General features: G+C 34.6%; 1 protein-coding gene across 2 annotated transcripts; it reads left to right on the top strand.

The window, feature by feature from the left end:
- The first annotated feature begins 1,128 nt into the window (after window positions 1-1,128).
- Window positions 1,129-4,143, top strand: LOC105171158 (uncharacterized). 2 transcript variants are annotated; one of them, XM_020696642.2, is made up of 5 exons: window positions 1,129-1,379; window positions 1,460-1,501; window positions 1,632-2,083; window positions 2,196-2,309; window positions 2,748-4,143. In XM_020696642.2, exons 3-5 carry the CDS (start codon window positions 1,634-1,636, stop codon window positions 3,948-3,950), a joined length of 1,767 nt encoding a protein of 588 aa, XP_020552301.1. In that variant the 5' UTR covers window positions 1,129-1,379; window positions 1,460-1,501; window positions 1,632-1,633; the 3' UTR covers window positions 3,951-4,143. The 2 variants fall into 2 exon arrangements, with proteins under 2 accessions (XP_020552301.1, XP_020552300.1); XM_020696641.2 differs by having other exon boundaries at window positions 1,460-2,083.
- Window positions 4,144-9,998: the final 5,855 nt, after the last annotated feature.

The raw sequence follows: 9,998 nt of genomic DNA, 5'->3' as shown, positions 1-9,998 counted from the left end.
AAAAGATCTATTTAACCTGTAATAAGTCAATCGAGGGTTAATATAGACTTTTTTGATATTTTTTTAAATTAATATCAGTAAATTCGATAAGTTTCGACTAACTATTGGACTTATTTGTTAGAAAGAAACAAATTTCATGGGTGCTATATGAATGTTTCAAACTAAAAGGCGTCCATATATAATTACATCAAATTTTATAGGAGGGAAGTATAATTATCCCTAATAATAATAATTTACCAAAATCTTAAGTGTGCTCCCCATATCATAATTCCAGGGACTAGATTGCAAAACTTGGCTTCCTTGATTGAGCTTAAAAGCAAATGTAAATGCATACCACCTCAGTCAAAGTTTGCTATTATTCATGGGCTTTAATTGCTTGGGCAGCCTTGTTACACATTACATAAATATGTATTTATCCCATTTTACAACTTGTAAGGTAATATTTTTAAATATTTATAGAAAGATCAATTATGTACATACCAACAATGTACATGCACCATACCACAAATTTGACATCAGACAGACCACACATGTTTTTTTTTTGGTAATGATTTTAAGAATACAGCATAAAAGTATAATCTTAGGTTATACTAGGAAATTTGGTAATATCACAACAATTTAGGATACAGCTAATTTTCTTTTACAAGAGATTCATTGGCATTTAAAGACAATTATTCAAACAGTCATTAAAATGGTCAAATCAAGTATGATGTATATGCAATATTAATTTTTTAAAAAAAGTCTCTAAATTATTTATAATCAATCAGGGATGTTGAGAAATTAATTTTAATCCTCCTAACACAAAGATGATTATGAAAGTTTCACTCGATATTGAATTTCTTTTCCATATATTATATTTTGACCACTTTAAATCTTCATATATGTATAAACAAATTTTTTACTCAAATTATATTTGACTAAATTAAATTATATGACAAGTGTGATATATTTATTATATAATTAATTATTTTATTTGAATTATATATTAATTAAATAAAAAATATATTATATTTATATAATTGATAGGATTAAATGCGATTTGAGTTAGAATTTTTTAAATATATAAATAATCCAATGACTGTGACAAGACTTTTCCCAACTTTTCATAAGCTATCACAACTACAAAACAACTGCCCGTCTCTCATTCTTTCCCTCTGTCTCAAACTTTTCGGTTTCCATGAAAAGGGAATAGCAGATTCACTTCTTCAACACACACATCAAACACCACTTTTCCAACTATATTTGGAGACCAATCTTTCACAGTTTCCTCATTTCTTTTCCCTCTTTGGGAGTTTGAAACGAAGTCCAACTTTCATAAGAGCTCAAATTTGCATGCCATAACATCATTCCCAACTCCAAAAGACACTACGTTGATAACGGTACGTTCAGACCCTGCCTGTACTTAACCCCCTCTTTTTGACTGATTGAAAGCATTTGACAGTTGATTTTTCCACCGCAGAATTCCCAGAAAAAAGGGGAAAGAATCGTTCAGAGTGCCAAGGTAGAGCCTGTTTGGGTTTAGATCTGTTGCAACTTAAATGTTCTTGGGAGTTTTTGGAGTAGTGTGATTCTTGAAACATATCGTCGTAGTAGTAATATTTACGACCACGTTGGTGTATTCTAAAACGTAGGTATGGATTTTGGGAGGATGCCAAGGCAGAGCTTGAACGGGGATGGAAAATTTGTTGCTAGGAAAGGGAAGGTGAGAAAGAGAGGATGCTCATCATCATCTTCATCGTCATTGACGCAGAATTACAGGTTAAAACGAGCTTTTTTGGTAGGGAAAAGAGGGGGGTCGACGACTCCAGTTCCAATGTGGAAAATGATGAGTTCAAAATCTCCATCGCTAAAAAGTGCTAAGGCGTTCAAGTACCTGCCAGCGAAGGATGGCGACAAGGGCCATTCTTTGTCGGTGTCTGCGAGAAAACTGGCTGCAGTTCTGTGGGAAATTAATGGGCTGCCTTCATCTGGAGTAAAGAGGGAAATTCTGGAGGATAAAAGAAGTGAAATAGGAAATGTTGGAAAAGAAAGGATTTTGGAGTCATCAGAGTTGAGCTGGGTGGAATCTGACCCTGTTTCTGAGGTGGGATTGTATTCATTTTTTTCTTTTTTTAACTTGGACAGAGTTGAAGAATTGAATCTTGCAATTCCGCTCAAGTCTTTTCTTTTTGTGTTTCTTGTTTCGAAATTTACAGAGAATGGATAAATTCGGTAGGCGCAGAAGAAGAGCATCGGCTGGTTGTCGAAAGCTTCTGCAAGCTGATTGTGACTTGGGAGGTGTTACTTCTCTCCATAGTTTCTTGGAGCAGGTGAATTCTTAGTTGTTAAATGTTCGATAATCTTAGTTAAAGTTGGTTTTTTGTTATCCATAATTGATTTGTGTTGGTTGATTCTTCGTATTTTGGTTTTTTACATGGATAAGCTGTTATATTGCTAATGTTTAGAAGTTACAGGCTCAAAACACTTTCTTGTATTGATTGGTTTTTGTTGATTTTAATGTAAAACTGGTTTTGGAGCAACTCTTGATGGTAAAACGGATAAAATGCTCTGTTGCTTCGATTGGACAGTGAAACATGGTTTGTTTTGCTTATGACCACCACAGAGGCCAACATGTTCTGTAGTTGTCTCCTTTCATGTATCAGCCCATATTTGACATTTTACAACGGCTTTATCATTCATCTGTACATCTGCTATTTCTGTTTCTGCTTCCTTTGAGCTATTGTTAATTAACATATATGTACATGCAGCTTGATCAGACACAAAGTCATGCCCAGATTCCGCATAGACACGTAAAGAATCGTCTCAAAGATATACATTTTGGGCTCAGAACTTCTAAAGACCTGCTTAAACTATTGAGTCACTCTTGCTGTCTGAACTCCACAAGCTTAATCTTCATCTCATCCCTGAAAGTTGAGCTCGACCGGGCATGTAGTCGTTTAAATAAACTAATCCAAGGACAAAAGACGAATAGGAGAGACATCGATGTTCTATTGAAGCAGTTTGAAGAGGAAAAGGTAGTCCTGGAAATGGAGGAACGAGGCAGGATTCACAGCACTGTTCCTTCTATAGCTAGAGATTTTGAATTGGAGAAGAAGCTAAGACGACAGACTCAGAAACTGAATGAGAAGCTCGGGAGAGAATTAGCTGAGACGAAGGCGTCTCTGTTGAGGGCAAACAAAGAGCTAGAGAGTGAGAAACGGGCACGTCAAATATTGGAGCAAGTATGTGATGAGTTGGCTAGAGGCATAGGGGAAGACCGGGTTGAGGTGGAGGAGCTGAAGAGGCAATCTCAAAGAGTTCGTGAAGAAGTGGAAAAAGAGAGGGAAATGCTTCAGTTAGCTGATCTGCTGCGAGAGGAACGAGTCCAGATGAAGCTCTCAGAAGCTAAGTATCTGTTTGAGGAGAAAAATGCGCTTGTTGACAAGCTCACCAATGAGGTTGAGGCCTACTTAAAATCCAAGATGGGCGACGAGCAAGGGAAAGGCTCTCCAAGCTATGATAAAATTAAGGGGCTCAAACAACATTTGAGGGAGACGTTAAACCAAAACGACGATGAACAAAATGAAGACGTTGAGGGAGATGATTCAGCTGATAGCGACTTCCATTCGATTGAACTAAACATTGATAATATCAGCAAGAGCTTTTGTTGGGGCAACACCGTCCAGAACGGATCAAAGGGGAATCCAGTTGAAGGGAGAAAGCCCGTCTCAGAGAAACCTGAAAAACCAAAACGGAATGGCTTGTTATCAGAATGCAGCACGAACAAACGAGAAAACTTGGACTTGTTTGATCGTAGAGGGTCCTTTGGATTAACATCATATTCTTCGAAGAAGGATATGGAGGACGAAATGGAGAGGTACAACATGATTAAAGATCTGAGGGACCACATTGTTTCCGGTTCAAGAATGGCACTGTCCCAAGACATGGATAGTCCAGGTACTTCTTCATAGGATCCTGACAGAGTTCTCTAGTGGCTGCTAGACCAGCACGTGCTTAATTCCAGAGTTGATAATCAGAATTTTATTTTCTTTTTTCACTTGTAGGAAATTAACTGTATAAATTATGTTTACTTTCTACAGGCAAATCAAGTGTTATGTGTTCTGTATTATATATAAAAAAATTTAGTTACTTTTCAATGGCTCAGTTCTGGAGTAACACTGTTGCATGCAACTTTACATCCAATTATTTGCAACATTCTTAATCCCATCAAATTTGTTGTTTATTTTACCAAAGGAATTTGGCTGTGTTCTGATTGACACCCACTCAATGCCTCAAAATTCTTGCTCTTACAATTATATTAAAATGTGTTAGATTATTAAGGCATCAATGCACTCAAATCATAGTGACAACTACAGCTGGAAGTCAAGCCTTGTTATGGGATTCCAATGTCCAAACTCATTAATTCTTTCTTTTTCATTTTGTGTTGGTGGGGGAGGATGGATGTAATTGTTTATTTCTCTTTGTGCAGTCTGTCATTAATCCAATGGGGTGAACCATTCATCCTATATTTTTCTTTTTGTTACAAAAATTGGGAAATTAGAGGTAGTACATTACAAACCCACTAAAGAGGACAAGCCCTGAAAAAGCATAAAATGTCTTGTCAAGGAGAATTTTAGACTAGGATGTATGCAGCTACCAATGTCCCTATAAGTAACTTAGGGTCACTAAGAACCAAAGGGAGGGAATCAACACATCCTATGCACCACTCCCCTCTCAACCTTCTTCAAATCCAATCCCATTATTACATGGTATGTAATATGTATCGAGTACAATAATATATTAGTGGAATCAATTGCATAACATATATAAATTTGCATATATTTTAGGGATAATTTCACTTCCCTCCCTTGACATTTGATGCGATTACACCTAAGTTTTTGGTGGTTTGAAAAATTACATCTAGTAACCCTAATGTTTGCTTTCGCCTAACAAATAGATACTTTGTTAATCAAAATTCACTGAATTAGCTTATATTACCAAAAAAACTTAATAAAAATTGACATTTATCATCGACTGACTTATTGCAGGTTAAATAATTAGGGAAAAGTATTATTTTAGTCCGCTAAGTATGCCTAATTTTAATTTTAGTCCGATAACTATGTTCATTTTTGTTTAAGTCCAATAACTTACGAAATTGCTTGCTTTTAGTCATCTGGTAGATTTTCGGACAATTATTACCCCTATGCAACTTTTGAAAGGCAATTTTAGCCATATGTACTCATTGGGGTAAAATTGTTCGAAAATCTGCCAGAGGACTAAAAGTAAGCAATTTCGTGAGTTACTGGGCCTAAATAAAAATAGACATAGTTATCGGACTAAAATTAAAATTAGATATACTTAGCGGATTAAAATAATACTTTTCCCCAAATAATTATTTTTGAACTAAACTATTCTTATAACAACGAAAATATACTTACCTCACATGCAATATATTAATAATAAGTCAATCGGGGGTAAGTATAGATTTTTTTTGACTTTTTTGTTAATATAAGTAAATTTGGTGAATTTTGACTACAAAAGTATTTATTTGTTAGAGGAAAGCAAACCTCAAAAGTGTCGAATGTAATTTTCCAAACTAAAGAAGATCTACGTGTAATTACATCGAACTCAAGGGAAAAAGTGTAATTATCCCTAAATTTTGTACAAATCAATCATACAAATAGTGAACCTAAAACCCGACGAATAAAAGTATCAAATGTGCTGGTGTCATATAGTTTAAGTCGAAATAAATTATGTTGGAAAATAAATTTCTCATTTTTGTTTCACAAACATTGTTATGTTTAACTTTTTCTAAAAGACAAAAATATCCCGTTATTTTATTTCAAAAAATTATATTTCAATTAAAAAATTTCAACAAAATAAATTGATGGGGGTAATTATACTCCCTTTTGTTGAGACTTGGTGTAATTACATATAAATCTTTTGGATTTTAAAAATTACATTTAGTATCCTTTAAGTTTGCTTCCATTTAACAAATAGGTCCTTCTGTTAGTCAAAATTAATTGAATTTGATGATATTAACAGAAAAAGGATAAAAATTCATTTTATCCCAAATTGATTTATTGCAAATTAAATAATTTTTTTAACCAAATTACCCTTATATATCTTCACACGTTAATACATATGATGAGGTATATCTTCATTATAAGGATTGTTTAGACACAAAAGATTTGTTTAACTTGCAGTTAGTTAGTAATATATCAATCGAGGGTAAAAATAAATTTTTATTTAATTTTTTTAGTTATTAATTCAGTGAATTTTTAACTAATAGAAGAACCTATTTATTAGATATAAATAAATCTCATGAAGACTAAATACAACTTTTCAAACTACAAAAAATTTATATATAATTACACCAAATATAACATACCAAAATTAATTTCCCAATGTGTATTATGCATACACATGGCACAAATTCCATGGGGGGAACCTTTTTACATGTACGAGAGGCGTGCTTCAATTGCCCAAAAAAGTAGAGATAAGCGTGCTTCAAGTGGATAACAAACTTGTCTTTGGGCTTTGCATTTCAACATACCAAATATTCCATACCGATTTGGAAAAAATAAAAGGCCTGGAAATTAAAGTTGGCTCAAAAAAATAAAAAAAAAAGAAAGAAAGAAAGAAAAAGACTCGAAAGGCTGACGGCAGAATACATTTATCTTCTATAATACATAAATATTTATGTATCTTTATATTTTTAAAATACTATTCTTTGTTTTTTTTTCAAAATCCACCCGAGGGTGGGAAACTTTTTGGGGTCTCTTTTCTTTCTATATTAGTTCAAGTTTTGCCCCAAATTTACAACGTGGAGTGTTAACTCCCTATATTTGCCTAAACAAATCATAGATAAGAAATACTACTACCTTACAATCAAGAGCTGATAAGATATAACTAAGGAAAACTTCTTCCTTATAAGAATAGTTTGAGAAAGTGTAAATAAGGAGTACTACTCTCTTATATGATTTCATAGTATAATAGAAAATGAGCATGGTTTCATAGTACTTTTAATTTCAGCTAATAGATAACTGAAACTAGAAGTATACTATGAAAACTGCAAGTATAGCATATTGAGACGATCAAGTTTAACAATACCTAAGATTTACCATAGAGTTGGTCCTGAGTGAGAATGGAGGTAGTCTTAGTTGAGCATCCAAGATTGGCGAAATAGTCTGCTGCTTGGTTACTTTTTCTAAAGATGTGTGAGAGCTTAACTTCCATTTGAGATAAGTAATGCTTGATATGGGAAAGAAGAATTTGGAGGTGCAATGCACCTATGGATTGTTTGGAGATCAGGTGGAGAACATGTAATGCATCTAGTTTAATCCAAACCTTTTTAAAGCCCCTGTCAAGGCACAAACTAACTCCTTGACGCAAGGCTTTTAATTCTGCAACCATGTTGGTGGTGTTTCCTAATGGTTCAAAAAAGAAAATATCACCTGCCCAACATGATCCCTTATAATGCCCCCTGCTCCTAAAATACCTGGATACCTCTAGAGGCCCCATTAGTGTTCAATTTAACCTAACCAATTTCAGGTTTTCTCCAATAAACCATAGAACAAGTTTGGCTATGTGGTTGATCAGAATAGGAATAGACAAATGATTTGGTAGCAATCAAATCCCCTTTGAGATGTTCTGATTTCCATGCTTGCTTCTACTAAGATTTTGCAATTGATTTATAATCTTGAGGATGATAGCATGAGCATTCAAGACTTTTTTCTATGCTTGACATCATTCCTTCCAATCCATATATACAATAATACAAGCATAGGATGAGATCTTTAAGTTTACGTGGTTGATTAGGATTCTCAAGCTTAAATGAAGATAGAAATATTGGATGATTGAGGAAAGGTGACACTGAATTTACTAGAAAAGAAATTTCATGCCGTCAAGGAGTGCACATTGTTAATGAATAGGTGTTCAACAATCTCCTCATGTGAGCAACAACAATATTTAGAAGCCAATGAAATTCCTTTTTGTTTCAGTTTGGCATCAACAAGAAACCAGTTGTTGAGTAATCTCTAAAGGAAGATAGAGGTGGTCGGAATGAAAAGTGGAATCCATATGTTTTTGAAGATGGAAGCGATAGTTCTATGGTCTCTGATTTTTTCCAGACTAATGATGTTGTGAACCTGCCATCTTTGAACGCTTTCCAATAGGACTGTCCTATTGACCTAGGACAATAGGGGTTGTTGCAATGAGAGTGGCAGCATCCGGTGGTACAGTTCTGTTGAGTTCTTCTGATTCCACTTTCTTTTTACTAGAGCAGTTAACAGGAAAATATGTGGAGCCTTCATGATTACAAAGATCTTGCAGTCAATTTTCTTGCATTCAACAGTCATGCCAAAATGAGACTTCCTATACCAAGACTCCAGAGAATGTTGTTTTGTTTAGCCTGTCTGACTTTACAAAGCTTTCTCCAGGTAAGAGATTGTTTCTAGAGCCCTTAGTTGCAGAAGGGGCATTGTCTTTGCGGTACTTGTTCATTGTGTAAAGAGCCCAAAATGAGTTATTCTGTCTGAATCTCCACCAAAGTTTGTGAGAGAATGCCTCGACAACATCTCTCAGGTTTCTAACACTAAGGTCTCCCTCAGCAACGGGATAACAAGTATTAGTCATTTGGTCCAGTGGATTTTCCTTTGAGAAGCAGTAGTGCCCCAGGAGTATCTAGCGAAGAGCTGTTCCAATTCTTGTATAATTGCAACAGGAGGACTCAATACTTTCATGAGATAAACGGGCACAAAAGAACACTCTTGATAAGCTGTAATCTGTCTCCGTATGAAAGGTGAGCATGCTCCTAACCTAATCCTATACGAACTTTGTCAATAAGATTGACAAAAAGGAATTTTTCTTTATACCTTTACAAAGTGGAGCCCCAAGGTAGATGATGGGAAGTTCCTTCATGGTGAAGCCTATGATGTTATTGATCATTTGGGAAAGTAATTTGGCTTTCTTACTAGGTATGAAAACACTTTTCGGAAAACTGATCTTTTGCCCACAGGATGATTTATACAGATCCAAAAATACCATCAGATTGTTGAGACATCCTCCTCAGAGTTAGTAAAAATAATAAAATCATTTGAATAGGAAAGGTGAGTCACGGGTTCTGCAGTGTGACTGATAGTACATAGTAGGGTTAGTCCTAATAAGAAATCAAAACCACGAGAAAAAGTTTCAGCAGCCAGTATGAAAGACCAGAGAAGATAAGGTCACCTTGTCTAAGATCTCAGGTAGATTTGAAAAAACTAGAAGTTTCATAATTAAAAAAAATTGTGAACCAACAGTTCTCAACAACATTTTTAATAAGTAGGACAAATCCATGCGAAAAACCCATGGCATGCAATACAAAGTACAAAAATTTTCATTGAGTTCTATCATAGGCTTTAGCCATGTCAAGTTTGATAACAACGTTATCTTTATTGTGCCTTTCATCAAGCGAGTGGATAATTTCTTGGGCCAAAAGTATGTTATCTCCAATGAGTCTCCCTGGAACAAATCCACTATGGGAAGGAGAGGTGATTGTCGAAAGTAAACCTGCAATTTTATTATACAATAACTTAGAGAAGATCTTGTTAGTGACATTGCATAGGAAATGGGCCAAAAGTTTCTTGTGGGAGTTTGGCAGAGAGTACTAGCAATGTCTGCTGGCACCTGTGTGAATTGGAAGGGAAATCTAGACTCAATGAAGTTTATTGTGTCCTCGAAAAATAATTTACAGAAGTAATCTGTTGCTGATTCCTTAATAGCTGTTGGATAAGTGATGTCGATGTTATTGTCCCTAATTCTATGAATATGGTTAAAGAAATTTGAATTATAAAATTGAAAAAAAGAAAGAGGAAAAAATAAAGTTTGTTAGTGTAATTTTTCTTTTTAGACAGGGCCAATTTAGTTAATATATTAAATGTATTCCAAAAATAGTTATTCTAGCAGCTCTTCCTTAATTAATATTACGAGTGGTCGTGACATATTTGATGAGTATGCAAAATAAGATATAAATTCAC

Source organism: Sesamum indicum, linkage group LG9 (assembly GCF_026168435.1).
Source record: "Sesamum indicum cultivar Baizhima isolate 11 linkage group LG9, ASM2616843v1, whole genome shotgun sequence".
Lineage (NCBI taxonomy): Eukaryota > Viridiplantae > Streptophyta > Magnoliopsida > Lamiales > Pedaliaceae > Sesamum > Sesamum indicum.
The sequence above is the reverse complement of the archived record's forward strand: the minus strand, read 5'-3'. Positions and strand labels throughout refer to the sequence as shown.

Bases quoted from the DNA above. Each gene is read 5' to 3' on its own strand.
- LOC105171158 (XM_020696642.2), top strand. From the start codon at position 1,634: ATGGATTTTGGGAGGATGCCAAGGCAGAGCTTGAACGGGGATGGAAAA. The intron at 2,084-2,195 runs GTGGGATTGTAT...CGAAATTTACAG, and splicing joins AATCTGACCCTGTTTCTGAG to AGAATGGATAAATTCGGTAG. The intron at 2,310-2,747 runs GTGAATTCTTAG...ATGTACATGCAG, and splicing joins TCCATAGTTTCTTGGAGCAG to CTTGATCAGACACAAAGTCA.